The sequence below is a fragment of the Panonychus citri genome, unplaced genomic scaffold (assembly GCF_014898815.1).
Source record: "Panonychus citri isolate SS breed McGregor unplaced genomic scaffold, ASM1489881v1 Contig00138, whole genome shotgun sequence".
NCBI lineage: Eukaryota > Metazoa > Arthropoda > Arachnida > Trombidiformes > Tetranychidae > Panonychus > Panonychus citri.
The window spans coordinates 2,419,170-2,446,423 of NW_026515543.1; the positions used below are offsets into that span (position 1 = coordinate 2,419,170).

The 27,254-nt window shown below is 33.8% G+C and overlaps 10 protein-coding genes across 11 annotated transcripts; 4 read left to right on the forward strand and 6 right to left on the reverse strand.

The window, feature by feature from the left end:
* Window positions 1-1,118: 1,118 nt before the first annotated feature.
* LOC128393070 (uncharacterized) lies at window positions 1,119-2,949 on the reverse strand. The gene is made up of 2 exons (XM_053353192.1): window positions 2,765-2,949; window positions 1,119-2,650 (listed from the first exon to the last, which is right to left on the reverse strand). Exons 1-2 carry the CDS (start codon window positions 2,804-2,806, stop codon window positions 1,505-1,507), a joined length of 1,188 nt encoding a protein of 395 aa, XP_053209167.1. The 5' UTR covers window positions 2,807-2,949; the 3' UTR covers window positions 1,119-1,504.
* Window positions 2,950-3,023: 74 nt separating this feature from the next.
* LOC128393065 (ruvB-like 2) lies at window positions 3,024-4,786 on the forward strand. Its single transcript, XM_053353178.1, has 2 exons — window positions 3,024-3,241; window positions 3,359-4,786. Exons 1-2 carry the CDS (start codon window positions 3,125-3,127, stop codon window positions 4,634-4,636), a joined length of 1,395 nt encoding a protein of 464 aa, XP_053209153.1. The 5' UTR covers window positions 3,024-3,124; the 3' UTR covers window positions 4,637-4,786.
* A 731-nt stretch (window positions 4,787-5,517) lies between these two features.
* On the reverse strand, window positions 5,518-10,133 carry LOC128393059 (ubiquitin carboxyl-terminal hydrolase 19-like). 2 transcript variants are annotated; one of them, XM_053353170.1, is made up of 9 exons: window positions 9,925-10,133; window positions 8,981-9,051; window positions 8,727-8,830; window positions 8,340-8,654; window positions 7,345-8,262; window positions 7,213-7,273; window positions 7,036-7,145; window positions 5,877-6,961; window positions 5,518-5,780 (listed from the first exon to the last, which is right to left on the reverse strand). In XM_053353170.1, the coding sequence occupies exons 2-9, from the start codon at window positions 9,035-9,037 to the stop codon at window positions 5,668-5,670; spliced, it is 2,763 nt and encodes a 920-aa protein (XP_053209145.1). In that variant the 5' UTR covers window positions 9,038-9,051; window positions 9,925-10,133; the 3' UTR covers window positions 5,518-5,667. The 2 variants fall into 2 exon arrangements, with proteins under 2 accessions (XP_053209145.1, XP_053209146.1); XM_053353171.1 differs by lacking the exon at window positions 9,925-10,133 and adding an exon at window positions 9,830-9,849.
* Window positions 10,134-11,407: 1,274 nt separating this feature from the next.
* LOC128393068 (stress-activated protein kinase JNK-like) lies at window positions 11,408-14,702 on the reverse strand. The gene is made up of 3 exons (XM_053353190.1): window positions 13,954-14,702; window positions 13,044-13,371; window positions 11,408-12,868 (listed from the first exon to the last, which is right to left on the reverse strand). The coding sequence occupies exons 1-3, from the start codon at window positions 14,106-14,108 to the stop codon at window positions 12,125-12,127; spliced, it is 1,227 nt and encodes a 408-aa protein (XP_053209165.1). The 5' UTR covers window positions 14,109-14,702; the 3' UTR covers window positions 11,408-12,124.
* Window positions 14,703-14,850: 148 nt separating this feature from the next.
* Window positions 14,851-18,816, reverse strand: LOC128393061 (mediator of RNA polymerase II transcription subunit 15-like). The gene is made up of 7 exons (XM_053353173.1): window positions 18,489-18,816; window positions 18,250-18,415; window positions 17,389-17,567; window positions 15,790-17,313; window positions 15,555-15,715; window positions 15,277-15,473; window positions 14,851-15,208 (listed from the first exon to the last, which is right to left on the reverse strand). The coding sequence occupies exons 1-7, from the start codon at window positions 18,671-18,673 to the stop codon at window positions 15,146-15,148; spliced, it is 2,475 nt and encodes an 824-aa protein (XP_053209148.1). The 5' UTR covers window positions 18,674-18,816; the 3' UTR covers window positions 14,851-15,145.
* An 88-nt stretch (window positions 18,817-18,904) lies between these two features.
* On the forward strand, window positions 18,905-20,346 carry LOC128393069 (dnaJ homolog subfamily C member 21-like). Its single transcript, XM_053353191.1, has 2 exons — window positions 18,905-19,648; window positions 19,718-20,346. The coding sequence occupies exons 1-2, from the start codon at window positions 19,019-19,021 to the stop codon at window positions 20,297-20,299; spliced, it is 1,212 nt and encodes a 403-aa protein (XP_053209166.1). The 5' UTR covers window positions 18,905-19,018; the 3' UTR covers window positions 20,300-20,346.
* Window positions 20,347-20,962: 616 nt separating this feature from the next.
* On the forward strand, window positions 20,963-22,775 carry LOC128393599 (sodium/hydrogen exchanger 9B2-like). The gene is made up of 2 exons (XM_053353790.1): window positions 20,963-22,330; window positions 22,740-22,775. The coding sequence occupies exons 1-2, from the start codon at window positions 20,963-20,965 to the stop codon at window positions 22,773-22,775; spliced, it is 1,404 nt and encodes a 467-aa protein (XP_053209765.1).
* On the forward strand, window positions 22,698-24,163 carry LOC128393071 (uncharacterized). The gene is made up of 3 exons (XM_053353193.1): window positions 22,698-23,301; window positions 23,375-23,812; window positions 23,892-24,163. Exons 1-3 carry the CDS (start codon window positions 22,790-22,792, stop codon window positions 24,085-24,087), a joined length of 1,146 nt encoding a protein of 381 aa, XP_053209168.1. The 5' UTR covers window positions 22,698-22,789; the 3' UTR covers window positions 24,088-24,163.
* On the reverse strand, window positions 24,130-27,208 carry LOC128393064 (sphingomyelin phosphodiesterase 2-like). Its single transcript, XM_053353177.1, has one exon. It carries the CDS (start codon window positions 27,078-27,080, stop codon window positions 25,566-25,568), a length of 1,515 nt encoding a protein of 504 aa, XP_053209152.1. The 5' UTR covers window positions 27,081-27,208; the 3' UTR covers window positions 24,130-25,565.
* On the reverse strand, window positions 24,527-25,473 carry LOC128393600 (uncharacterized). Its single transcript, XM_053353791.1, has 3 exons — window positions 25,211-25,473; window positions 24,744-25,093; window positions 24,527-24,630 (listed from the first exon to the last, which is right to left on the reverse strand). Exons 1-3 carry the CDS (start codon window positions 25,471-25,473, stop codon window positions 24,527-24,529), a joined length of 717 nt encoding a protein of 238 aa, XP_053209766.1.
* Window positions 27,209-27,254: the final 46 nt, after the last annotated feature.

A 27,254-nucleotide genomic window follows, 5' to 3' on the forward strand; every position in this document is an offset into this window, starting at 1 on the left:
TCGTGGTGGCAATTGATGTCTCCCATTAGTATCATGGGTAGAGTATCGAATGGGTTAATGAGTTCGTTTAATTTGTTAACATGTAAGATTGTATCATCTACTGTTCTTATGTAAATACCGAATATCAATAATTGTTCACCCATTTTGTTTTCAACTAGTACACCAGTCATATTTGTGGTTTCGTTCGTAGCTAATTTGATTTTAAGATCTTTTGATGCGATGATTGTGACCTGATCATTGTTAATGAAGTTATTGTTGAAGTTGAGGTTGAATGAAGTTCGTCTATTTGTTTCTACAAGTACAGTGATTGTTTTGTGGGAGGAACGGGCTTTTTGTATCATTTTTTCTGTTAACTGAATGTTTTTTGCTACATTGTTGTAGATGATGTTAATCTCTGACATTATTATAAACTATGAACGCAGGCGGAAGTAAAACAGTGTCGTATTGGTAATGAGCGTTGTTTGTTAATCGTCGAAGTTCTTGTTCAATTTTTGGGCACTTAAGGTCGTTAAATCGATGATTGGATTGTGGTCCACAGTTTATACACCTTGTATCGGCCTGACAATTGTGATGTGAGATTCTGTAACAGTTTAGGCACCTATGACTCGATGTACAGTATTCAACTTCATGGTAAATGCTGCCACACCTTGTACAGAAAATGAAGCCAATATCATCCCAAAATTGCACAAATTTGTTTGTTATCTTGATTTTGTTGTCTCTGTTGATAAGTATATCACGGTTGGTACCAGATAATTTAACTTTCACGATGGTAAACTCAGCAATTTTTTTGATGGAGACCACTTCCGTTTCAGTGTCCGATTGTAACGAGTTTTCAAAAATGATGTGACGAGTGAGCGATTTATTATTCACTTTTTCAAATTTAATTCTTGTTGAGAATTTAATTCTTATTTCTTTAGCTTTAACACTTGAAATTTTCCACTTTGGGCTAAATCGACTTACACTTTCTCTGAATTCACAACAGAAATTAAAACTTTTGAAGTAGATTATTATATGTTTGGGTTTTTTCACGATAAAGGAGATTTTTTCTTTGTGATTAATGAAATTATTATGAATATGATCGATGTAATTTTGATGATATGATTTACTTGGTATCGAAATTTTAACAAAATAGTCATTCTTATGATTAAGTTTTACAAGATTGTTGTAATGATTCATTATTATGGGATAAACAGAGAGTTTTCTTGAAGGGATTAGTGGTGGTAAATGAGTGAGAGGTTTTGTGAGGATTGAGAGTTCAGAAGAGAGAGAGGGTATAATCTGTTTTCTTAATTGGTTTTAATTGTTTGTTTAACTTGGTAATTGTTTGTTTAACTTGGTAATTTAAATGTTTATCGTGAGAAACTTATTTTGAGATTTTAATTGAAATGGTTAATTGTTACATATCATCTTACTCTAACTTAGGGTTAATGGTTAATCGATTAACTTGTTGACTATAATGTGTTAATGTTCAACTCGTTAATCTTAAACTGCAGTAGTTTGTACCCTAATTCATTATCCAAGTATACTTAAAGTTTCTTTTTTCAATCTCAGCTTTCAATCTTGATTGGTAAACTTGACAATCAACATCCCAAGCACAATGACCGAATTTTAAACAGTTCGGGCATCGCCACTTAGATGGTTGATCGATTATCGGGCACCCTTGATTAAGGTGAACTTCACCATCATATGGGCATTTGGTTATTTTGTTACATCTCGTGGTTGTATGACCATACATGGTACATTTACGACAAAGATTTATGTTAAAATAATCTTTAACATGTACCATTTGGAGACCTACGAACATTTCACCAAATCTACTCTGAATTAATTCTCTCAATGATGGACAGACCTCGATGAAAAGATTTCTCAACTGTCCTATTCCCTTAGTGTGATGAAGTATTTTCATTTCAAAACGTCTTTTCTCCCTGTTCAATCTATTTTTTATAAAGAATCTCTCAATCCAGTTGTTGGCATCTCTCGCATCGAACTTAACATTTTGTATAAGTATTTGAGGATTAACAATACATGGTATTTCACTTATCCATTGAGGTTGTTTGGTTTGTAGATAATTATATAATTGTGTTCTGTCAGGAACTTCTAAGCATTTGATTTTGGCTACTTCTCTGCCTGGTTCAATGCTGACAATACGACCAATATCATCCTCGGTGTTTTCCAGATATTCTTTAACTATTCGTGTTGTTTGTTGGCCAATTGTTTCATCTTTCTTGTTTTTAATATTTTCGATTCTAACCAAGATTGTCGGTCTTATTTCCATGTGGTCAACTTTGTACCAAGTTTTAGGATACGATTTTGTTTGGTTGTATTCGAGGCTAAGAGTTGTTCTCAGTTGTTGGTTCGACATTTGATCTAGTTTAATCTCTCTAGGAACTGCTAATATTTTTATCTGTTCGTCTTCTTTATGCTTCTTTAGGATGGTTAAGAAGTAATCAATTCTTTTGATTGTCTCTTGTGAAGCTTGTGAAGCCCATTCACTATCTTTTACCATGATATCAATGAAGCGTATAATTGGTAGACCATCGAGTTTAATTAATAATTCTTGTTTGTTTTTTTCCTCTAGTGGAAATTGAAGGTGGTCGATGAATTCATTCAGTGTTTTAATTGCTTCCTTTTTTGGTGTTTTGAAATCATTCTAATAGTGGTATAATAAGAGTTGAAAGTAAGTTATTTTAAGTATGTAATTTAAAGTACCTATATAGTGAGTGGTTTCTAAGATTTGTATGAGGATAATGTAAGTTAAGCTTACCAGTATTTGAAGTGGTTCCGTTTCTGGAGTTTTCTGGGCCATTTCGCTGTTCGAGGTGTCAAAACGTTCGCCGAGTTTAGCACAACACGTTAATATATGTTACTTATAAATAATTAAGGTGAGAAAGGTGTTTTTTACGATAAATCACAGAGCTTAAAAAAGAGACGTTTTTTCATCAGAATCTATAATTCTACAGGTGGTCCATCTGTCGGGAGAAAATGTAAGTTTGTTGTAGAAAATGTGATTTCAAATTTTTCCATTTTTTTGCTCCATATGATTAATAGATTTTGTTATTCTCTTGGTGATTTAAGTTTAATTGTTCTTCTTTTTTATTAATTGTCTTGATTAGTATTTTTAAAAATGTTACAAATTACTCGACAAGCGAGTGAGATGAAAGATCTCACAAAGGTTGATAGAATTGGTGTTCATTCTCATATTCGTGGTCTTGGTTTGGATGAATTTCTTCAACCGAAAAAGGTTTGTTTTCTTATCCATGTGGTTCGGTATTAGTTTTTTTTTATTTTGTATTTAATTTCTAATTTCTGGTTTGTTCTTTTCTTCCTATATATATATCTTTTTTGATTATTCTGTTAGATCTCGGAAGGTATGGTTGGTCAAATGAATGCTAGACGAGCTGCTGGTTTGATTATGCAAATGATTAAAGAGAGTAAAATCTGCGGGCGAGCAGTTTTAATTGCCGGTGAACCAGGTACCGGTAAAACAGCAATTGCCACTGCTTTATTTAAATCATTGGGTCGAAAAACACCTTTCACCATTATCTCTGGATCGGAAATTTTCAGTTTAGAGATAAGTAAGTCTGAGGCTTTAATGCAAGCTTTCAGACGATCGATTGCTGTTAAAATAAAAGAGGAAACCGAGATAATTGAAGGTGAAGTTGTTGAAATTGTTATCGATCGACCAAGCACTGGATCTGGTAATAAAACTGGTAAATTAACAATGAAAACTACCGATATGGAAACAATTTATGATCTTGGCCAGAAGATGATTGATTGTTTAACTAAGGAGAAAATTGGAGCTGGAGATGTTATCATTATTGATAAATCTTCTGGTAAAATTACCAAAATTGGAAGGAGTTTTACTCGAGCTCGAGATTATGATGCTATGGGTCCTCAAACGAAATTTGTTCAATGTCCAAGTGGTGAATTACAGAAGAGGAAAGAAGTTACTCATACGGTTTCTCTCCATGAGATTGATGTAATCAACAGTCGAACTCAAGGATTTTTAGCCTTATTCTCAGGCGATACTGGAGAGATTAAACCTGAAGTTCGTCAACAAATAAACGAAAAAGTCAGTGAATGGAGAGAAGAAGGAAAAGCAGAAATTGTTCCTGGAGTTTTATTCATTGACGAAGTTCACATGTTGGATATCGAATGTTTTTCTTTTCTAAATCGAGCCCTTGAATCTCCATTAGCTCCAATTTTAATAGTTGCCAGTAATCGAGGAATTACAACAATTAGAGGAACTAATTATGCTTCACCTCACGGAATTCCATTGGATCTTCTTGATAGAATGACCATAATATCAACTGTCCCTTACTCAGAAGATGAAATCTCTTACATTCTCAAAATTCGATGTGAAGAAGAAGACGTTAAATTAACGGAAGAAGCTTTGATTCTTCTCGCTCGTATCGGAGCCGAGACAAGTCTTCGATATGCGATGCAGTTAATTACCACTGCGAACGTAGTCCATTTAAAGAGTAAAACCAAAGAAGAAGCCGTTGGTAAAGAAGAGCTGAAAAAAGTTTATTCCATGTTCCTAGACGAAGGTCGATCAAGTGAATTCTTGGAACAATATCAAGAACAATTTCTTTTCCATCAACCAAACAACACTGATGTCGAAATGAAAGCTTAACAGTTAAAACGATTCTCCACTTAACCAACTCCAACAAATAACAATCAATTTCCTCTATTTTCATTAAATATCCTTAACAAAACAAATTGTATTCCTCACAATTAATGTTAATACAATTATAAACATTAAAACACTTTTATCAAACATTCACTCACTCAGATAATCAAACAATCCAAAAATTATTCCACTCACACTAACCTGTGGATTCTGATGAAAATCAAGGAATCAAAAGTATCCGAAGTTGTGATTGTTGAAAAAGTTAATCGATTGACTTTAATTTTCTTTATAAAGTTTATTATATTTAATACTTTAATTACATTTTACTAATTGTCGGGATTCACTGTTGGCAAAATTTTGTCACCAAAAAGCGTTTCGAAAACTTTACGAACCGTTAATTCAGTTGATGAAGTTGGAAACATCAATGAATTCCAAAGTTGATTAGCTAATTGAGAGATTTCATCGTCTAATTGTCCCGTTCCCGTGATGTAGTCCCAAAGTAACTCGAAGTATAAACGGAACCCACAAAAAGAGGGATAACCAGCGGCAAAATCTTCTTGGCACTTTCTAATTATTGCAACTTCGGCAATCGCATTAACATCGTCCCAAGGAACTCCACATTGATTTAGATCATCAGTTGGATCTTGAATGAATAGTAAACAATTACAAGTGTAATTAAATGTAACTAGAAAAAGAAATAAAAAAACTAGAAAGTCCATTTTGAAGATCATGAAATCGTTGGAAAAGTTAACTGTCAACTGATTAGAATACAATCAAATTAGAAGTAAATTCAATATCAAGTTAATCGCAATTAACAATTCTCAGCTCGATGCGGGTTAACTTTCATTAGAATAACTAATCAAAGTTAATTAGTTAAGAGAGTATTTTTTGGGTTTAATTAATTCTTTATTTAAATATATATTTGATGTTTTGTATCAATGAACGTTATTGATTAGATAATTTTGAGAATAAAAAAAAACATGGATTCGATTATGGCGTAGATTTGATTAAATTCATCTTGTTAGTGGTGTAAATTATTGATTGATTTTCTCCTCTCGAAGTCTATAAAATAATATGTATGCATTTTCAGTTGTCACTTCTTCTTTGTTCATATCTCGGACTCGAGAGTCATCGAAACATCTCCAACCTGTTGGAATTGAGAACAAAAAAAAATGAGTTAGAACTTTTTTTTTCGATTCATTCAAAGTTTCCGATATTTTGGAAAATTGTTCATTCTTCTTACCATATTCACGATTCTTGAAACGGGTTCGAGCATAAGCAGTATAATGACCACCGAACATGCCACCATGATGATTGATGGTCGCATAAAGATCATAGATTGGTCTTTGTTGTCCAACTTGAGGAGAATCGGGACAACAAAATTCAGTCATGTCCAAATTTTCCTGAGGAAATTGAATAAATTTGTTTATCTTTTCTTTGTAATATGGATTTTTAAACATGAAACGTTTCAATTGGATTATTAATATTGGAGGTAAACGCCAAAGAGTTAATTGTTTGGTTGCCTCTCGATGCTCTTTACATGATGGACAAAACCAGGCTTCGTTTGCCGATAAAATTTCTGGTTCGATGAATAAACTTAGACACTCTTGGAGAGTATGCTCACGACATTCAGATGCTATTCGTTGAGCTTCAAGTATATCGTAGTTATGATCTAATTGATCTTTTGATTCAATTAAAAATGAACCTTCACCCTGATTATTACCCCGGTCATTTGATTTCCATTCCATTGAGAGGAAATATTTTGACTCAAGATCTTTTATAATTGAATCTTCTGATTCATCTTCCGATTCTGTGATTATATTATCATCAGATATTCTGGTAAAACACCGGCCATGGTGATATCGTAAACGAAATTTGGCTTTTACTTGATTTGAGGTTAAATTTTGTTGAACTAAAGTAGCTGTGACTGGACTTGAGGTTGTTGAAGATGAACTTGAAGATGGGGTGATAGATGAAGTGGATGTTGATGTTGTTGAAGTTGCTGTTGCTGTTGAGGTAGATGAGGAAGAAGAATTGGGAAAAGATGAACTACTTGCAGTTGAAGATGAAGAACAAGAGTTTTCAGAGGTGTCACTATAAACTCCACTGTCACTGTCCTTATTTTCTGGACATTCATCGATAGAATCACTTCGATAGGATGGAGAGTAAACATCCACAGAGAATCGTGAATAATCAGAAACCAATTGATTTAAATTTTTGTATGTACATTGAGACTGAGGGATGGAAATGATGAAAGGACAACCAACAGGCTCAGGGCGATAGAAACAAATTTCCTTATGTTTAATCCAATTTGCCTTTTGACATTCTCTGTAGAAAAGAGTGAAAATGATTTTCATCACATTAGTTAAATTAATCAAATCTAAAGATTCAAATTAACTTACTGATCACAATAACCGGCTCGATAACATTTGGTGCATCTTTTCAATTCCTTTTCAAGTGAAACTTTATTACAATTAGAACAAGCTTTTAGATAAGGTGGATTTGAAAGTAACTGCAACGAACGGAAAATAAATACATTTGTTATTAAAGTTGAAAGAGCAAATCTTGAGTATATTTACCTGTTGGACAGCAAATTCATAAACTTCTTCACCGACATCTTGAGAGCTCAAGGTTTCAAATCTATGGTTTGTCAGAGAAACGGGAAAAGAAATTAGAATCAGGATTTCGATGAAGATGAAAAAAGTACTTACATTAGTAACATTTCAATATTGTTTAATGTTGGAATTGTTTCATTGGGTTTCAATATGTTCAGAATCATTCCATTGCGGGTGAGAAGAGGTCTAAGGTTACTTGATGAAATTGAAGTGATAATGGATAAAGAGTGAAGTAAATTTCGTATCTCTGAATCTTGAGGTAATTTAACTAAATAACGAATTGGTTTCTTGGCGGTATCTCGAGGGAAAAAGAATACACTATGAATGATTTGATTTTTTGGCATAGGCAAAGGTAGAACAAGAAAAGGGTCAAAGGTGATGGAAACATTGGCACGAGAAGGACAAACAGGGCAAAGAACTTTCGATCTAAATTGACCATGGAAAAGATCAACAATCACAGAATCATTTCTCATTCGATATTTATACCAAGCTTCATCTGCTATTTCAGCATCAGGTCGGTGTTTTTCTTCATCATTTGTACCATTCATGTCAACATTTCCTTTATGTCGAACCCTATTGATATCTTCATGAAGAGCATCAACTAGAAATGACATATACTCTTGAGCATCATGCTGAGCAAATCCAGAAAATTGAGAAAGTTTATCACTAAGTAATGATTTAAGTTTCGATGGTGAATAAGAGGGATGAGCGCCTGACCAGAGATGTTTCATTAAGACAGCAAATGAAATGGCGAGTTGACCACCGGTACCGAAGATATTTTTCTGATTTAAATCATCTTTAAAATGACTTTCCATGAAATAGTCTCGTAATTCTTGGGTATTGGATAAACATTGGAGAACAGCGTTCATGAAACAAGTATTACCAAGATTATCTAAACCAGTGTAACCCACTTCGCCAACCGAGAAACTGCTAAGAGCTGAAAACTTTGAGGCGAAACTCCTCTTCTCTTCCGGTGGTGGGAGTGGTATAGATGCTTTGTAATTATCTCCTCCGCTAGAAGATAGATAAAGAATGTTGATTAGAAAATAATGAGAAAATTTAAGAGAAAATCAAAAGAATAAAATATTTACAGATTAGAATAATTTGTTTCGTTTGAGACAATATCACCTTCCATTGGAGTAGCGGGTATCCAAACATTAGTTGGTGCGAGTGGTAATCGAGCTAAATCAATTTCTTGAAGTTGATCCTTTAAAATTTTAGGTTTAGATTCTTCAATTGTATCCCATTTAAATGGTTTCTTCTTCTTCAATTTAAGTTCAAGTTTATAAGCCGATTTGTTGTAGGTACATTGTTCAGGGACAATCTCCTTTTTCAGGTTAACTGTCCAATCGAAAACAGTTTCTGGTGAACAATCAGCAAATTCAGGAGATATTAACCGAGGATTACTATAGTTGAAAGAAAAGAATTTCAAATTGAGAAAATGTTTACATAAATAGAATAGAAATATTAATAATTACTTAGTTTGAAACACGATGTTGACAGTAGACTCTTCAAAAGTCACCTTGTAAGAACCATCCACAATTTCCTTGATGTAAACAATTAGAGTGATCGTGTGTTCATCCTAATCAATAGAAGACAAGAAAGATATTAGAAATTAGTGAACAAACAATAGGTTGTTTACCCAATGGGTGTAAAAGTGAATAAAAAATAGAGAGAGAGAGAGAGAAATAGGAAGAGAGGGTAACAAACAGTGAGAGAAAAAGTGACATACCCTTTCATAGCTTTCGTATTTAACTTGATCCGTTTCGAGATGATGATTAACTGACATGATATTACGATTACCTGAAATGTTAAAGAAGAAGGAAAATCAAGATGAAATAGAAGAAAAAAAGAAAAAAAAGACGATAAAGGAGGACAAGTTAATCTACAAAAGTTTACAAGCGAAAACAACCCAAGACCTTTCAACACATGAAAAGAACTTCAAAGCGCAAGTTTCAATTTGTACGTTAAAAGAAGTGAATGTAAATTATCAGGATATTCACTGAGACAATCAATTCAAATTCATTAAAAGAATTCGAATTGGTAAACTCTAAAGTTCGGAAGTACAAACCATTCACACAGAAATTGGACAATTCAATTTACTTGGCTGTAGAATAGAATAGGAAAACAGTCATAACATTCTAGTAATAATTGTACTGGTGTGGCTTAGATGGAACTTTAAATTTCCAACCAATGAACCTTGAGAAAGTAAATACAAAATTAACTATTAATTTAACTAAATCACATGGTAAATTATTGGAAATCAATCACAGTAACAATCAATAAGAACACTTTTAGGATGTTGGTGTTGATAACTGCTAGAAATTTTCATGAGTAAATAATTCACTTCAATACAAATTGGAAATAAAATCAATGTTAAGACTCTAATCCTTAATCACAAGGATTTTTCTGTAGGAAATCTAATAATCAACCAAATATTCAGATTCTTTTGAGCTAACTGTTATCAACATCAATACCAACAGCATCATCACCATAGAAGTGTTATTATTAATTGTAACGGTTATTGATCTTCAATAGTTTAAGTGATTTTTTGATTTAGTGTAATTAATAGTTGACTCACCAAGATTATTGTTGATTGTATCTCATTGCTTGGTAATGTTATTAAATCAAATTTCCATCTAAGCTAAACCAGCACATTCATAACTAGGATCTTACCGAAATTGGGACAAATCCAATGACCATGCAAGTGAGAAAAATATAGAAACGAAATTTGTTAATCTAATGAAATGAAACAACAAATGGACAATTTGTCAGGAAAAGGTAACACAGATTAAGAGCAAGTAGATCACATAAAATCCATGGTTAAAATTAATTAAAAGGAAAAGTGTCAATCAGATTAAACAAATTGTTTTATGTTCAATCAAAATGCTGAGAGAAAATGAAAAGATCCAAACAAACGATTCCAAGGATCAGATATTTTCGATTATATCGATTAATCGAAAAACTGAATTTCTTTTTTCGTTCAACTTATTCTGAAAATTTGTTCATTTGTCGACAGTTTCAAATGGATCGTAATGAATAACTTGAACTGCTTGTTCGGACAGTGTTTGTTCAATATGTTTGGATACTTGTTCGGTGGTCAGTTATGCCGATGGATGTTTACACAAATTCTGTGGCCGTTGTATCTTTGAATGGGCTCAACGAAGTCAACTCTGTCCCATTTGTCGGACTTTTTTCGCCAATATTATAACTAATGTGACTTCTGACACCGACTATGAGGTTATTCCTCTCGAAGATCGTCGAGTTCCAGTGTCAAATTTTATTCGAAACTCTTGGTGGAACAATAATTCTTACCCTTCTAATAGAAATATTTTCGCTGTCCGTCAATTTAATCAACGATCTTCACAACACCAACAATATCATCAACCACCACAATTAACTTCATCGTCTAGTAACCCACCTTCTCGGGCAATTAGTCAACAACATCAACATCAACATCAACAGCAGCAACAACAAGGAAATGAAGGATATCAGGCGATTAGCCGATTAGAAGAACCGGACATTGGTAACCTTCAGATCGATAATCCGAGACCTCGACGAATTGTCTGGTCATCTAATCGGTATTCAAATCGTCAGTTTAATCGACAACAACCCCAACCAACATCATCTCATCATGAAAATGTAGTCGCGTTGAGACAAATCATTTCTCCCGCATTCCGAACAGATTATCACAATAGAGGTCACAATCAACCTTTAACTAGTCCTCGACACTCATTTAATCCACGACCATTTAGACCTTTGGTTGGTGTGCGACAAGAAAACCAACAAAATCATCAACATCCATCACAATCATCCAATCTATGACCAAGTAAAATCTTAAATTAAGATATACAAATTAGTCCACATTCAACGATATAAAGAGCACACCAATGAACCAAATCAACGGAGTTTTCATAACAAACCAAAGCTTAACTCTTACTTAAAATTTACAACAATTTGATTTTCTTTTTCTTGTCAGAACTATGATTAATTGTCAATAATTCCACATGCTAATTATAAAAAAAACTGTCAAAATGATAAAACCGGATGAGAAAAAATCGATTGGATTGAAGAATCAGCTGACATGTGATCAATTAACAATCAATCTAAATGGACTTTGATTATGAAATTAAACTTCGTGAAAACTTTTTTCTTGGTCTTACTTTGACTTCTAATAACATTTAGTTTATTGTGAAATTAAATTGATTGTTTACTTACAATAAAATGGACAGATAAAAGAGAGAGAGGTCAGGGAAAGAGGAAAAGAAGCAAATGAAGAAAAAAAAATTAGAATAGAATCAAAATGGGAAGGAGAAAAAAAGAAGACAAAAATTAGATGAATGTGATTGTAAAAGTAAATCAATTGTTGTTGATTTAAAGATTCCGAGTGTTGCTTGTGAGTGTGTGAGTGCTGTTGTGATTGAAATGAAAGTGAATTATGTTTTAGTTGCAGAAATTAAGACATTTAAGAAGCATGAGTGTCTTTGTAAATAATTGTTGTCGATGGTTGTTGATGATTGGGTGATGTTGATGACGATTCAATTATTCATAATAATCATGTAAAGACAATTAGCTGTTGAATTTTAGAAGTTGTAGTATTAATTGTAATTAGTTAGTAGTTAATAGTAATAGTTGTAGTAGAGTAGGAATGCGAATGGAAGAAGAAGAAATTTAATTTCTTTCTTCCTTTTTTTTTTGTTAATTTTCTCTAATTGTTGTAAGCTGCATCTTCGCTTGCTGTTAGATTGTGTTAATCCAAATAACGACTCATTAAATTGGACAAATTGTTGTCATTTTCCTTTTTGTTTTCCTTTGTTTTGTTTTTCATCTCCTTCTCTTGTCAACTAATGTTGACAAGTTTCGTTAAAATAAAATCCTATGTATCTGGACCACTATGGTTTGCTTGTTGTTGTTGTTGGGGTGGTGGTGGAGGCGGTGGAGGTGGTGGAGAAACGATAAAACCATTTTGTTCCCTTTCGTACTCTAATACTTCCTGGTATATAAGTTCCTTCCATTGGTCAACAGTATGTTCCCTTTCATCAATATGGTGATCATAAGGTGCCGGTGCTGGTGCTTCCACTTCACTGGCATCCCACCAAACTTTAATATAATCATGAGCAAGAGCTTCATCAACGGAAATCCGTCTCTCTTGGTCAACAACCAACATTTTTGAAAGTAGATCACGAGCCTCGGCAGCAGTTAATTTTGTGTGTTCCGTTGAATCGGTGGGAAATAACATATCAGGAAATAGTCTTTCAAACTTATATCCATCGTATCTTGGCCTATTTTCAACGTAACTACGAACGGTTGGCTGTAATCTTTGCATAAATTCTGGTGAAGGCGTACCAAGTTGCTCAATAATTTTGTTCCATTGGTCTATATGATCGGTACCAGGAAATAAAACTGTACCACGAATCATTTCACCCATGATACAGCCAACAGACCAAAGGTCAACATTGTCAGTATAACCCATTCCTAAGATAACTTCAGGCGCTCGATAGTAACGGGTAACAACATAAGGTGTCATGGCAAAATTGGTACCCGCTGTTCGGGCAAGACCAAAGTCCAAAATTTTAAGGGTACAGTCACTTTTAACGACTATGTTGGATGGCTTTAAGTCCTGACAAACAAACAAAAAACAAGAAAGAAAAAGGAAATTACAAAGATAATTAGATAAGATTATCACAAGGAACAAACAAACAAAGTAAACAAAACGGTTTCACTTAATGTTAAACTTCAACATGGAAATTGATCAATTGTTTCAATGGACAATGAGACACTTTTAATCAACTAACCCTGTGGATTATCCCAGCCGAATGAAGATGTTTGATTCCACAAAGCATCTGATAAAGTAGATAAGACATTCTTTCATGATCGAGATCCATTTGGATGACCTGACACAAATTCGCATCCATCAATTCCATAACTAAATAAACATCTTGAAACTCCTCTAAACTCCTTTGTGGTGTAAAGGCATTCAATAAACCTATTATATTCTTATGATTAACTAATCTCATCAATTTAAATTCTCGATATGCTCTCTTTGCATGGGTAGTATTCTGAAAGGGTCGGGATAGTTTCTTGATGGCCACATTTTGTCCTCCTTCCGTGTCATATGCTGAACTGTTGGAATGAAATAAGAAAGAAAATAAAAGTAAATTAGTAAATTATTATATAATAAATTCTGGTAAATTCCTGTTCAATACAAGTTAAGATTGAAAAGGTTTCAGCGTAATGATAATGATAAGAAAATACTATTAACTATCAATGGAAATCATATAATAACAACAATCAAGAGGAAAAGATATTAAATGTTTTGTTTTGTTTTTTTTTTGCTTCTCGCAAGAAAATAAATGAAAAATATTTCTAATTATTGGTAATTTAAATGATGATTAAATTGTTGTGTGATAATTTCCATCAATTTATCTGTTTACTAGAAGATATTATTTAGTATGAAAAATAACAACAAGGAAAATCGGGTTAATAAAAAATTCATTTCCAATGGTAAATTTATACAAACGGACGAGATGGAAAATCGATCAACTAATAATAATAATAACGAAAATGTTTAAGTAAAGAAATGAAGATGATGATGACCACCATTAATTGGAAATGATTAGCCAATTATTGTGGCAGTTAAAAAGGTCATCGCAAGGTGTTAATTACTTTGAGGGATAAATAAGACGATGAGAAAATTAGACTCACCAGACGATTCCTTGAGCTCCTGAACCAATTGGCTTGAGATTTTGATACCGTCTCAATATTGTGAATTTAGTTTCACCCACTTCAACTGTATAAAACATAGATTGACCCTTGAACTGGACGTTGTTGACCCGATCGGTGTTGGCTGATGATGACATTATCCTCTTGGTTAATCCATTGGTAAACAATATTACCAAATATTGTTTACGTTATGTAATTACAATTCTCAATATGATTGGAAAGCGAGAGAGTGAGAGAGACAGAGAAAGATAGAGCAGAGAGAGAGAGAGAGAGAGAGCAAAGAGAGAGAGAGAGAAAGAGAGAGAGAATAAGATGCAAAAAAGGTTAGCTTAGTTACTAAAAAAGTGAGACTTTGATGACTTTGATGGAGAATTATATTGATGATGAAGATGAAGAAAAAAGAAAGAGAAGAAAAAGATTATGATGATGATGTTAATAGAGATGTTGAAGGTTGGAAGATGAGAGAGAGAGAAAGGAAAATAGAGAAAGAGAGAAAGAGAGAGATTTTCAATTTCCAATAGTCTTTTTGTTCACTTGTAGGTTTTTCTGTATCAAATGTTGTTGTTTGTGGTCAGATGATGATGGAGACGATTAGTGGAGATTAACCTTAGGATGATGAACAATTTAGAAGAAAATAAATTAACTAATTTATCGTTTGTTTATTTTATCACAATTAAAGGGAAGCTGAAAAAAGGGATGGAAAGAAAGACAACTGAAAAAAAGAGTAAACTCAGGATTTGTTTTCTCTTCTCTCTCATTTGCTCACTCGATTTACTTTCTTTTTCTCTTTCTTTATCTTCCATCTTTTTTTTCTGCTAATGTTGATTGTCTATGTACAGGCGCGATCATCATCTCAACAAATATGAATGAATGATCAGGTTGGTAGAAAAAAAAAGGAGAAGAGAAATTTAATCATTCACAGTAAATTGTTTGTACATTAATTTTTTGCTTTCTTTTCTCATATTTTCGTTAATTCTTACATTGGTATCTTAAATTGTGGTTCCAGGTAAATAATTAAATACAATCGATGGTAAATATATAATTAGGGAGACACAATTGTCAACAGTCCAAAAAACATGCACATAGAAACACGATTAATTTAACGAGAGGATTTGTTGTTGTTGGTGTTGGTTCGTGATAACAATTAGTAGATTGAGAGTTTTGATTAATACAATTACGCTGCTTCTGATGGTTTTAATTGACGTTGATAGTTACATGCTTGTCGCACTGACATTGCCTATGGAAAAGGGAAAAAAAATGATAACATTGAATTAGAAAATTTTTACAATTGTTGATTCGACTTACCCAATAATCAAGTAAAGTGGTCATTGAGTAAATTGAGTTTAAATTACTAAGAGCACCGGTAAAGGTTCGTTTGATGTCGATTAGAAATGGGGCTGCGTTATATTCCTCATCATCGATTGTTACTAATGGTGGTTCATTGGGATAATCGTCGGGAACCATTAATGAAATTGGAGGAACACAAGGTAAATCTTCATCATCTATTGTGGATTAAGATTAAGATATTATTGATTACTATTCGGTAAGAGATTAGAAGAGGGGAAAGTTGTAAGTACGTTTACCTAATCGACATATTAAATAGATTTTCTTTGATCCAGGATGATGATTAGGGTGAAGTTGAACTTTGAATTTCGATTCCAATCGAGCCACTTCGCCTTGAATAGTATGTGGAATCTCTTCGTAGACAGTGTAAGGTAATTTAGGAGAATTTGGTCTTGGAACTCTGGTAAGGAGAGAAAATTAGCAGAGATTTGGTTAATTTTCTATTGAGAATTAGTTTAATTGTTTGATAATTACTTTTGTGTACCGTTAGATAGAGAGCAAACTGCTCGAGAAAATGTCCTATGAAGAGAGTGATTGAAAAATGGTTTCTTTATATTGTTAAGTAAGGCGTCGATCAAGGGTTGACCAATGTTCTGATCGGATGTCATTTGTGAGCCTCCTTGTTGACCGATAAACTTTTGTTGTTGTTGTTGTTGTTGATGATGATGGTGATTCATGGACATTTGTTGATTTGATGCTTGTCCACCAAAGTCCATTTTCTCTAACAACGATTCACATTTGGCTAATACTTCCATGGGAACACGATTTGCAGCATCGGAGATAATTGCTAGTAAATTTTTTATCTTAACTGGATCTTTTTTCTTGTCATTTTCTTCTCTATCTAATCGAGCACGAAGTGGACCAATGAATCTTTGCAATTTGTTCAGTTTCTCTTGATAAGCTTGATCATCGTTGACCATTTGACGGTGAGCTGGACTAGTTTGTTGAATCATTTGAGGTGTATTTAATTGTCCTGGTGATGGGACTGAAGGTAAAGAAGGTATTGAACCAGGTCCTCCTCTTTGCATCATACCAACAGACATTGGTGATGGCATAATACCTTGAGATGGACTCGGTACGAATTGAGATTGAGTTGGAGTCATTGTCACATGCATTTGATTTGAAGGTGGACCTTGGTGCATTTGGTGCATTTGTTGGGGAATAGGACCTTGATCAACCATCATGTTACCTTGAGCCATTTGAGGGCTTTGCTGAAAGTGTTGAATTTGAGGTTGTTGTTGTTGTTGTTGTTGTTGCTGCTGCTGCTGTTGATTGATTGGTTGTTGTAATGGTCGATGCTGAACAGATTGAGTTTGATAAAATTGAGTATCTGTAGCTGGTTGCATTTGGGCTTGAATTGTCATGTTAGGTGGTGCATGTCTAACTCGCTGCATTTGCATCATTGTTGGTCTACCAGGCATTTGACTTTGTTGAACCAACATTTGATTTACTTGCATTCGATTTTGTTGTAAGCCCATACGATGTTGATGTTGTAAATGTTGTTGTTGCTGTTGTTGTTGTTGTTGTTGCTGTTGTTGTTGATGATGATGGACCATTTGAGGACCACCGGCTGATATTGTGGTCATTTGAATTTGAGGTGACTGAGTGGTCCCCATAGCTTGAATCTGAATACCTCCCTGGTTTGTATTGATTTGCTGCATTTGCATTTGTTGCATGGGTTGAATTTGTTGAATTGATTGTATTGGTTGAGTTGTCACTTGAATTTGATTACCTCCATGTCCACCTGATAGAGCGATGTTTGCTGGAGTAACTGTGACACCAATCATATTATTTTGATCATGCATGTTACTATTGATTGGAATTGTTTTAATCAAGGTCGTTTGGTTATCAGAAGCAGGGAAACTAGCAAGGTTTTGTAAAGCACTCATAGGATCTTGGGTAGTTGTCGATACAGTTGGTACCATATCTTGACTAACTGTCATTGACGCTTGTTGAGCTTGTTGAGCTTGTTGTTGCCGAGATTTATCCTTGAAGGCCCTAAAAAAGATCGACCAAATTAGATCAGATGGAAAGGAACAAAAAAGATCAATTTCTACAAATACAATTACTTACGCTATTACTTTACAGGCATTTTTAATATAATCATCTCTGTTCTTGGAATTGTTATAAATTGTCACCTCAAGAGCATTAACATCACGATTTGCTGTAGGGAAGGTTTTAAATGTGTCTTCCAATTTATTTCGCACTTGTTGACGGAACTGAGGAGTTCTCCAGTTTTCATCCACATTCATCTTCAGAATGATAATAAAACAAACAGAATAGAAAAATATAACAAAAAAGAAACACCAATTAAAAGGCAAAAATTAGAATCAATTAAATGCCAATGAAGTTAAAAACCACCAACACTTTGAGTCATTCAGTCGAATTCAAGCTCAGCCCAATTTATCAGCTCGTCAGTTTTTCTCTGTCTAACTTACTGTCTACGTGAGAAAAAATAAATGATACATTTTCGCTCCACTAGATGGCTCTTTTTTCGAACACTTTTTTATTCGAAAAGTTTGGTAATCAAACTTTGACTGTGAATGTTTTTTATTGTTCCCAACGATTTTATTATAATTTGTTTTGCGAATTGATTAATGTGATAAAATATAATTTCTTTGTATAGATCTGAGGTTAAAATAGTTTGTACTCAGATTGAAGTCTCGCAATAATCCAAATAATCAAATTGAGTCAACTATAGTTTCATCAATTGTTGATCAAAATAAATTGAGTAATTTATCAATTATAATTCAATAACAGGTTAATTGTGCTTGCTGATCCCATTTGGATTGTGATGTTATCTGGTTCATTTTTAACACTCTGTTGTGGTTGGATGTGTTGATGATGAACAATTGGTGGACCACCGGTTGATATGGTAGTTAATTTGATTTGAGGTGATTGAGCAGTTCCCATGGTTTGAATTTGAATACTAACCTGGTTGGGATTAAGTTGCTGCATTTGTTGAACTCCTTCAATTGGCTCTGTTTTCACTCGTATTTGATTATCTCCATGAACACCAGCTAAAGTCAAGTTTTCATCTCCAAGATTAGCTGACATTGTCGCTTGTTGAGCTTGTTGCCGAGATTTATCCTTGAAGGCCCTAAAAAAGATCGACCAAATTAGATCAAGTGAAGAGGAACAAAAGGTCAATTTCTACAAATACAATTACTTACGCTATTACTTTACAGGCATTTCTAATATAATCATCTCTGTACTTGGAATTGTTGAAAATTGTCGCCTCAAGTTGATTAAAATCACGATTTGATTCTGATGATTGAAAGGATTTAAATGTGTCTTCCAATTTCTTTCGCACTTGTTGACGGAACTGAGGAGATCTCCAGCTTTCATCCACATTCATCTTCAGAATGATAATAAAACAAACAAATAAATAAAACCAATTAAAACTATGCAAAGTTGATAATTTTGATTAGATATTTACGACGAAGTTAATTAAAGGCCAACAAGAATCTAATTCATTCAGATTAAGGCTCAAGAGCTTTTCCTTTGTCTAATTAACTGTCAAGAGAAACCAAATAGTATATTTTCCAACTACCAGATGGAGTTTTATGCAATCACATGTTTTCTAAAATTTTTTGTATTATAAACAAAAGATTCAAACGGTCTTTTAATCCTTTTCATCCTTTTGTAATTTTTTAATTGTTTGCCATTTGTTGGAGTTTCTTGAACCGTTTTCAAGATCAAAATGGCCTCGGCTAGAAAGGCGATTAAAAAGTGTTACTATGAAGTGCTTGGTATTGAACAAGAAGCAACTGATGAGATTATCCGTAAGAATTATAAATTATTGGCTCTCAAATATCATCCCGATAAAAATATGGATAATCCAGCTGAGGCAACTGAAATTTTCCGCTCTATCCAAGAAGCATATGAAGTTCTAGTTAATCCACAGGAGAGAGCTTGGTATGATAAACATCGGAGTGCAATATTAGCTGGTATGGATAAGGATAAAATTTCTGATTCTTGTTTTGATGTTTATCCTTATTTCACAACTTCCTGTTATTCGGGTTATGGTGATTCACCGAAATCATTTTATTCGGTTTACAAAGGTGTAATTGAAGAGATAATCAAAGAGGATAGACCTTATTTCACTGATGATGATGAATCTCCTCCCTTTTTCGGTGATGCATCGACACCTTATGAAAATGTTCACAGATTCTACAGCTACTGGGAAAGCTATTCAACTCCTCGAACATTTGATCATCTAGACGAATATGATACATTAAGAGCACCAAATCGAAGAGTAATCAGATTAATGGAAAAGGAGAATAAAAAACTTCGAGATGCCGCTAAAAAGAAACGCAATGATGAAATTAGGGTAAATACCAATGAATGTTTTCCTTCAGCTGATTTTATCATTATTACTTTTTTTCTTTTTATTTTCTAGGCTTTGATTGCCTTCATAAAACGGCGAGATAAACGTGTCGATGATCACAAGAAATTGGTAGAGATCAAATTGGAAGAGAAGAGGAAAAAATCAGCTGAACATAGAAAAAAACAATTACAAGATAGATGGAAAGAGGCTGAAGCCTACAAAGAATCTGATCTATTTTCAGTGGCCGATTTAGAAGAAGAATTAAAAAATATTGAAGAAAATTGTCAAGAAAATGATGACAAAAAAAGGAAAAAGAATAAAAATAAATCCAAACGAAAAGATCAACAAGTTGGTGATGGTGTCAGAATTTCCCCCGACAATCAAGAAGCAGCGAATGTCGATCCTGGTGCAATTAATGATTCTAATGGTGGCGAAGAAAAAATTGATAAAGATACAAATGAAGATAATTCTGATTATGAAGACCTAGAAAATAGTGATTTATATTGTATGGCTTGCGAGAAATTATTTAAATCAGTTAAATCATTTGCAAATCATGAAAACTCCAAAAAGCACAAAATGAACGTAATTCATTTGAAAACATTGTTAGAGGCCGAAGATGAATTGGCTCGAGAAGATGAAGATGATGCCGGTTGATTAATATAATTTAAGAATAAAATTTATCAATTATTATTATTAACAAACCAACACATTTATCAACAGAACCTTTCATCACAATCAGTTTAATCAAACTACCAATCAAACTTTTGCCTCTCATGTTAATTATGTGAATGAAATTATATCTTCATTAATAGATAACGAGTGATAAATAATGAGTAGAGTTAATTACTAGTTGAGATAATTTAACAACTATTTAAAGGAATGATCGTTAAGTGGTTATCTATTATCTATTCAGTTTAATTGTAGTTAAATGCTTGTTTACCTGATGTTAATTGTTTATTATCAATGATTCTATATAAATTGATTAATAGAGTTGTTAATATCTGATTCCAAACCATTCTGTTACAATCAACGTGATAATCACAATCCTGCTTCATTCAATTTGATTACAATTAGTTTTTCATCAACCACTAAATTGTTGCGATCAATTTATTCAACAATCAAATTTTTTTCAATTAATTCTGAGGTTTTTAATATTATATTCGAGCTGAAGTCTCGCAATTTACAAATTAATCAAATTGGTTCAACTGAATTTTCATCAGTTGTTAAGTAAGGTCATTTGGGTCGTTTAACAATTGAAATTCACAATCAACAAAAAATCAACTTGATCATATTGTTAAGATCGACGATTGGATAGAGATGATTACCTTTGGCAATTATGGATCCATTGGATTAACAATTAGAATCATTTTCTCTCAAATTGGTCTATTTGGTTTCTTCTGGTTAACATGTTATGGAATCGCACCCGAATCATCATCGCCTTGGAATGGATTAGTTTTTGGATTTCTGGCCATTTTTCTGACCGCTTACATCGCTGGTCAGTTATGTAGTCTGGTTCGTGTTCCTCCCTTGGTGGGTATGCTAATTGCTGGAATTTGTTTATCCAATTTAACCTCAATCACTTTGGATCCTTTGGTCTCATCATTTGCTCGTAATTTGGCTCTGGCCGTTATCTTGCTTCGAGCCGGTGTTTCCCTTGACCCTTTGGCACTTCGTAAATTGTCGCTGGTCTGTTTAAGATTAGCGTTTACTCCATGTATTGTGGAAGCGTTGATTCTGGCGGTGGGAACTTATTTACTTCTTCATTTACCCTTCTTGTGGTGTATGGTTCTTGGTTTCGTTTGCGTCGCCACTTCCCCGGCGGTTATCGTACCCTCCATGATAAGCATTCAAGATGAAGGGTATGGCACCGATAAAGGGATTCCCACTCTGATCATGGGGGGATCATCGGTGGACGATGTCATGGCAATCACTGGATTCGAGATTTTCTTAAGTTTAGTAACATCTTCGTCCTCTTCAATACTCTCAACGCTTGCTGGTCCAGCAGAAGCGATCGGAGGATTGATCTTGGGCACAGGATTAGGACTCTTGTTTTGGATTCTTCCACCTTCCATTTCAAATCCTGATGATATTGAAAATAAATCATTCTATGGACGGATTAGATTTTTTTTCCTTCTTCTAACTGGAATCAGTTTCATCTTCACGACTAAAGTTTTAGGCTGTGAATCGATGGGCCCCCTTGGAACCTTATCAATGGCCTTTGTTGCCGCTCTTCGTTGGCGATCAGAAGGTTATATTGACGATATAACAATTAATTTACGAGATATTTGGTTCTTTGCTGAAATCTTTTTATTTAGTCTAATTGGTTACGAAGTCAAATTTTCTTCTCTACAATCAAATACCGTTCTATGGTCATTAGTTTGTCTCTTCATTGGTATGATATCAAGAACCATTGTTTCATTTGGTGTTGTTCTTGGAGCAGGATTAACAATTAAAGAACGATTTTTCATCGCAATGGCCTGGCTGCCCAAAGGAACAGTTCAAGCGGCAATCGGTTCGATCCCATTGGAATTGGCTCGAGCTAAACAAGACGAGACCCAAATTCAATATGGACTAACAATATTAACTTTTGCGGTGCTTTCGATAATTATATCGGCTCCTTTAGGTGCTTATTTGATTTCGTTTTTTGGTCCAAAACTTTTGGTCAAATCGTCAAATGATCAACAAGCAAATATTGATCAAGATTCAATACAAATTGAAAATTTAAACAAAAACAATCATATTTGATCATGATAGAAATAAGTTCCGACTAAATATTAGTTAAACAATTAGAGATCACTAAACAATATCGATTCAATAAACAATCAAAGAAACTTAATTAGTTCAATAGAAATAAAAAAAATTTTCGTTTCTTATTTGATTTACTATCGGAACTTTGAATGATCACAATCAACTTGTTGATTGGTTAATCTCTCTATAAATTAAACTCAAATCATGTAATTGTTCAGTTAAAGTTTAGTTGATCAAAATTTCTCTTATTTGAAATTCGCGCTTTTCTTTGATTGTTTACTTTTTCTCACCTGTTTTTCAATTCTGAATCAGAATTTCTGATTAATAAATGTTTTCTGTTTCCTAGTTTCGGATTGATGTTATTGAGTGCCTTTCAATTTAAATGATTATTTAATTATGTCAAATTCTAGTGGATCATCTAATTGTTTGCAATGTGTTGAATTGAGAGGAAAATTAGTTAAACTTGAAGAGACTTTGGCCTTCGTTGAGGGTAAAACTCGGGACTGTGTTAGAGCTTATAAAACGGTTCTTAACGAGAAGAATTTAATTGTTCAGAATTTTGAGCAATCGAAAGAACTTTTCGCAAAAAGAGTCGAAGAAGAGGAAAAAAGACTCGCGACCCTTGAAGATAGTCTCAGTGAATTAAGTTCGATCTGTGGTAAATACGAAGCTGAAAATATTAGAAAACAAAATCTGATCGATAATCTTAATCAACGATGCGATGAATTGAGTCAACAGTTGGCTGTGAATAAATCAACAATCATTAGTGATGATGAAAGCTCTTCATGTGATCAATTTGGATTAGATTTAAATTATCATCAAAGAGATAAAGTGATTCCCAAGCTAATCAACAAGTTTACCCAAACAATTAGTGAGATAAAAGAGGATAAAGATGAAGAATTGCAAATGTAAGTGTTTACGTTTATATTTTTTCTTTTTTATTTATTCTGATTGTTTTTCTTTGTTTTTTTCTTCTCTCAGACAATCAGCTAATTGCGACGCAGAGACACAAACAAGTCCAGAACTTGTGAACATCAATAGTCAGAGTGGTAATAATAAACAACGGAAGACAGAATGTGCAATAGTCTTACCCACTCATCGAGAAGTCGAAGTGGAAAAATCAACAACAAACGTTGACAGTAATCGAGGTTCTCATGGTTCCAGGGGAAGTGAATCGGAAACTGTTTTCACGGACACTGAATTCGCTCTGAATGATTCGGAATCTCAGCCTTTCGAGAGTGTGCGGCCTTCACTCAATTCTATGGTTAATCAAGAAATTCCAAGTAACTCAGTTTCTCTATTCTATGTGAATGAACTCGCTCGTAAAGAGATTGAACTTGTCGAGACTCGACTAACGGCTCGAGAAAACGAATGTGCTTTACGAGAGCTTCGTTGGAAATATAATGTTGATACTTTCAAGTAAGTTGATTGTTGACATTTTCCAATGATTTGGTTAATCATTTGAACTCATCTCTCTTTTATTCTGTTGTTTATTCAGATTACAAAGTAAATTGACTCGATTGGAACAACAACTTGAGCAAATTCAAAGCGACGATACAACTAAACCCAATTTAACTTATATTCGTAATGTTCTGGTTCGATTTTTGAAAACAAAAGACAAAAAGCAAAAAACTTGCATGATGAATGCTCTACTTACTGTTCTGGGTGTTGATCAGAAGGAGGTCAAGATGTGATTAGTTTGTGAGAATTGTATAAATTTAATTAACCAATTGGTATCAGTAAATCAATCGTTGTTGTTTTATTAATGTATTTTCAGTTTCTATGATTTTCTGTGATTTTCTGTTTAAAATTGTTCATAGTTTAAAGTGATTGTTACAAAGGTGATTAGTGATTAGAAAAAAAGAGGTGTGAATTAAATATAATAATAATTAAGGCAAATTCGGTGTTAAATTTTAAAATTGTTACAATGAGAGAGAAAATTATCTTCTCCATTGTCTTTCATTAGGTCGGGATGATAATCTTTTGCAGGCTGTTTGTTGGTGATGATGATGGTGGTGATGGTGTTGAGGATGAGGATGAGGATGAGGACCAGAGTGTGGGTGAGAATGAAGATGATGATGATGTGAATGATGAGGTTGAGTTTGATGAGAATTGTGAGAATGGACACTAGAATTATAATGATAATGATGAGGGTGAGGGTGAGAGTGCGAGTGAGAGTGAGGGTGAGGGTGTGAATGTGGTTGAGGATAAGAATGTGAATGTGAATGATGAGGTTGCTGATAATTAACATTTAACTGATTGGATGATTGTGATGAATGTTGATGATTTTGTTGGGGTTGATTATGATTTTGATTTTGATTTTGATTTTGTTGGTTTTCTTGTCGCACACCAACCAAAGGTCTAAATGGTCGTGGATTAAATGAGTGTCGAGGACTAGTTAAAGGTTGATTGTGACCTCTATTGTGATAATCTGTTCGGAATGCGGGAGAAATGATTTGTCTCAACGCGACTACATTTTCATGATGAGATGATGTTGGTTGGGGTTGTTGTCGATTAAACTGACGATTTGAATACCGATTAGATGACCAGACAATTCGTCGAGGTCTCGGATTATCGATCTGAAGGTTACCAATGTCCGGTTCTTCTAATCGGCTAATCGCCTGATATCCTTCATTTCCTTGTTGTTGCTGCTGATGTTGATGTTGATGTTGTTGACTAATTGCCCGAGAAGGTGGGTTACTAGACGATGAAGTTAATTGTGGTGGTTGATGATATTGTTGGTGTTGTGAAGATCGTTGATTAAATTGACGGACAGCGAAAATATTTCTATTAGAAGGGTAAGAATTATTGTTCCACCAAGAGTTTCGAATAAAATTTGACACTGGAACTCGACGATCTTCGAGAGGAATAACCTCATAGTCGGTGTCAGAAGTCACATTAGTTATAATATTGGCGAAAAAAGTCCGACAAATGGGACAGAGTTGACTTCGTTGAGCCCATTCAAAGATACAACGGCCACAGAATTTGTGTAAACATCCATCGGCATAACTGACCACCGAACAAGTATCCAAACATATTGAACAAACACTGTCCGAACAAGCAGTAGAAGAAGTCGACATATTTTAGAAGAAGTCGTTGTGACTCGATAAGGATAAGTGTTAATAAGAATTAGTGAAATGTTTAATTTATCCTTCATTTAAACATTGAAATTTCATTGGTTACACTTGTTGCTATGGTTAACGGGTTGATTGAAAGGGGAAAGAGACGATGATGAGAGGGAGCAATCCATTTCTTCAAGAATACTTTTGATTCCATGTTGCTCGAATCGGAAAGAAATTTCAATCGCCATGATTATAATTCCAACAACCAGTATTAAAAGTGAACAAATTGTGACCATTAAAGGTGAAGAAATATAATCGTGATACAAATTAACCATAAACAGGCCAATTACGAGAGTGAGAGCGAATAAAATTAAGGAATAAGTTAATTTGAGCTTAGATTTTTCGTTCTCATTAATGTAACTTCGCATGAGCTTCGAAGCTTTTTCGAGATTTGTACCACCAAGTTGTGGACATTTAACGGAATCTGTGAATCCACTTGAAGAATCTGTTGTGTCGAAACTTCCTCTTTTCATCATGTTACTTGTTCCTGAATGATCACCACTTTCTTTGACTTTACGTTGATTAGACAATTGTTGTTGTTGATCGACCTTTTTGGTTTTAAATCGCACGGCCACCGGTTGATGATCACTAAAGGAAAGTCCAGTTTTCGGATCTTTGGATTGACATTGAAGCTTTTCAGCAGTACAATTAAAGCTTAAATCAGGTACAGTTGAATTAAGATAAGTTATTGTGGACAATTGACTTTTTTGACTGTTTCTATCATTGACCATTTTGTATAAGATAAAGTCAATTTGTTTCCCTTGCTTTAATTGTTGCTTATGCCGAGAATTGTTATCATCTTTACTTTGATTACTACACAAAGTATCAGTGAAACTGTTCTCAACATTACCACAGGTAATTAGATCATTTATATGATTAAAGCCATTTGATCCAGGATGACAAATATTATTCAGTCCAGTGATTGACTTTAATAGTTGAAAGGGAAACTCCTCTGGACTAGTATTTAAATCACCAGCGAGAAGGAATAGTTCACATTTACCAGCATTAGAAACTAAATCTTCCGTCATATTAATGAATTTAGCCAATTGATAGGATTGACAAATTCTGTGGATTGAATATTGATCAGAAATATCTTCATCATCGGAATACTGAGCATGCATATGGGTACAGAAAAGGTGAATTCTCAAATCATTTAGATCCACCCTAATGTAACCAGTACCTTTACCGGTGAACCAGTCACCATGCCAGGGACGAAAAGGTGATCCATTAACGGTAAATGGCATGAAAGATATATGAGTTGGACTCCATTTTGAAAGAATAGCCAAACCACTGGTTCCAATTATACTTTTAGTAGGGAAAAGGTGAGCAAATTTATAAATGGATGAGGTTTTTTGTCTAATCAGCTCATAATCTGATTTAACCCAAAGCTCTTGAAGGAAAACAATGTCATACTTTTGTTCACTCAAATAATCAGCAATAGATTGAATTCGTTGTAATCGATGTTTAGAGAAGAAAAGAAGTCCCCAACAATTTAAGGTAATTGCACTAATTGATAATTCATTTGTTTCATCTTCAATCTCACTTTCATGGTCAATTGTATCCATTGTTTTTACTCAACAAGAGAAAAGGCCCAAAGGAGAATCAAGCAAATAGAAATTCAGTTAAACTTGTAAATATAGATAACAAACATTAACAACTAGAAAAAGAGTAAAATGAGCAAAAATAATTAACAGATAAACAAAAAATAGAAAAATAATTAAATTAAATGAGCTTTTTAA

Excerpts from the sequence above, each read along its gene's own strand:
- LOC128393599 (XM_053353790.1), top strand. The coding sequence starts at position 20,963 with ATGATTACCTTTGGCAATTATGGATCCATTGGATTAACAATTAGAATC. Across the intron at positions 22,331-22,739 it reads AATCGTCAAATGATCAACAA|TTTCGGATTGATGTTATTGA; the intron begins GCAAATATTGAT and ends TCTGTTTCCTAG.
- LOC128393059 (XM_053353170.1), bottom strand. The coding sequence starts at position 9,037 with ATGTCAGTTAATCATCATCTCGAAACGGATCAAGTTAAATACGAAAGC. Across the intron at positions 8,263-8,339 it reads GAAACAAATTATTCTAATCT|CGGAGGAGATAATTACAAAG; the intron begins GTAAATATTTTA and ends TCTATCTTCTAG. Across the intron at positions 7,146-7,212 it reads ATGAATTTGCTGTCCAACAG|TTACTTTCAAATCCACCTTA; the intron begins GTAAATATACTC and ends CGTTCGTTGCAG.
- LOC128393600 (XM_053353791.1), bottom strand. The coding sequence starts at position 25,473 with ATGTCGACTTCTTCTACTGCTTGTTCGGACAGTGTTTGTTCAATATGT. Across the intron at positions 25,094-25,210 it reads AATTTTATTCGAAACTCTTG|TAACCCACCTTCTCGGGCAA; the intron begins GTGGAACAATAA and ends TTCATCGTCTAG. Across the intron at positions 24,631-24,743 it reads ACCATTTAGACCTTTGGTTG|CAACCTCATCATTCACATTC; the intron begins GTGTGCGACAAG and ends GTTAATTATCAG.
- LOC128393071 (XM_053353193.1), top strand. The coding sequence starts at position 22,790 with ATGTCAAATTCTAGTGGATCATCTAATTGTTTGCAATGTGTTGAATTG. Across the intron at positions 23,302-23,374 it reads AAAGATGAAGAATTGCAAAT|ACAATCAGCTAATTGCGACG; the intron begins GTAAGTGTTTAC and ends TTCTTCTCTCAG. Across the intron at positions 23,813-23,891 it reads TATAATGTTGATACTTTCAA|ATTACAAAGTAAATTGACTC; the intron begins GTAAGTTGATTG and ends TTGTTTATTCAG.
- LOC128393068 (XM_053353190.1), bottom strand. The coding sequence starts at position 14,108 with ATGTCATCATCAGCCAACACCGATCGGGTCAACAACGTCCAGTTCAAG. Across the intron at positions 13,372-13,953 it reads GGAGCTCAAGGAATCGTCTG|TTCAGCATATGACACGGAAG; the intron begins GTGAGTCTAATT and ends TCATTCCAACAG. Across the intron at positions 12,869-13,043 it reads CGGCTGGGATAATCCACAGG|GACTTAAAGCCATCCAACAT; the intron begins GTTAGTTGATTA and ends TTTGTTTGTCAG.
- LOC128393069 (XM_053353191.1), top strand. The coding sequence starts at position 19,019 with ATGGCCTCGGCTAGAAAGGCGATTAAAAAGTGTTACTATGAAGTGCTT. Across the intron at positions 19,649-19,717 it reads AACGCAATGATGAAATTAGG|GCTTTGATTGCCTTCATAAA; the intron begins GTAAATACCAAT and ends TTTATTTTCTAG.
- LOC128393065 (XM_053353178.1), top strand. The coding sequence starts at position 3,125 with ATGTTACAAATTACTCGACAAGCGAGTGAGATGAAAGATCTCACAAAG. Across the intron at positions 3,242-3,358 it reads AATTTCTTCAACCGAAAAAG|ATCTCGGAAGGTATGGTTGG; the intron begins GTTTGTTTTCTT and ends TTATTCTGTTAG.
- LOC128393061 (XM_053353173.1), bottom strand. The coding sequence starts at position 18,673 with ATGAATGTGGATGAAAGCTGGAGATCTCCTCAGTTCCGTCAACAAGTG. Across the intron at positions 17,568-18,249 it reads AGCAACTTAATCCCAACCAG|ATGAATGTGGATGAAAACTG; the intron begins GTTAGTATTCAA and ends ATCATTCTGAAG. Across the intron at positions 15,209-15,276 it reads CCACTTTACTTGATTATTGG|GCAATGTCAGTGCGACAAGC; the intron begins GTAAGTCGAATC and ends CCTTTTCCATAG.
- LOC128393064 (XM_053353177.1), bottom strand. The coding sequence starts at position 27,080 with ATGGATACAATTGACCATGAAAGTGAGATTGAAGATGAAACAAATGAA.
- LOC128393070 (XM_053353192.1), bottom strand. The coding sequence starts at position 2,806 with ATGGCCCAGAAAACTCCAGAAACGGAACCACTTCAAATACTG. Across the intron at positions 2,651-2,764 it reads CGGAACCACTTCAAATACTG|AATGATTTCAAAACACCAAA; the intron begins GTAAGCTTAACT and ends TACCACTATTAG.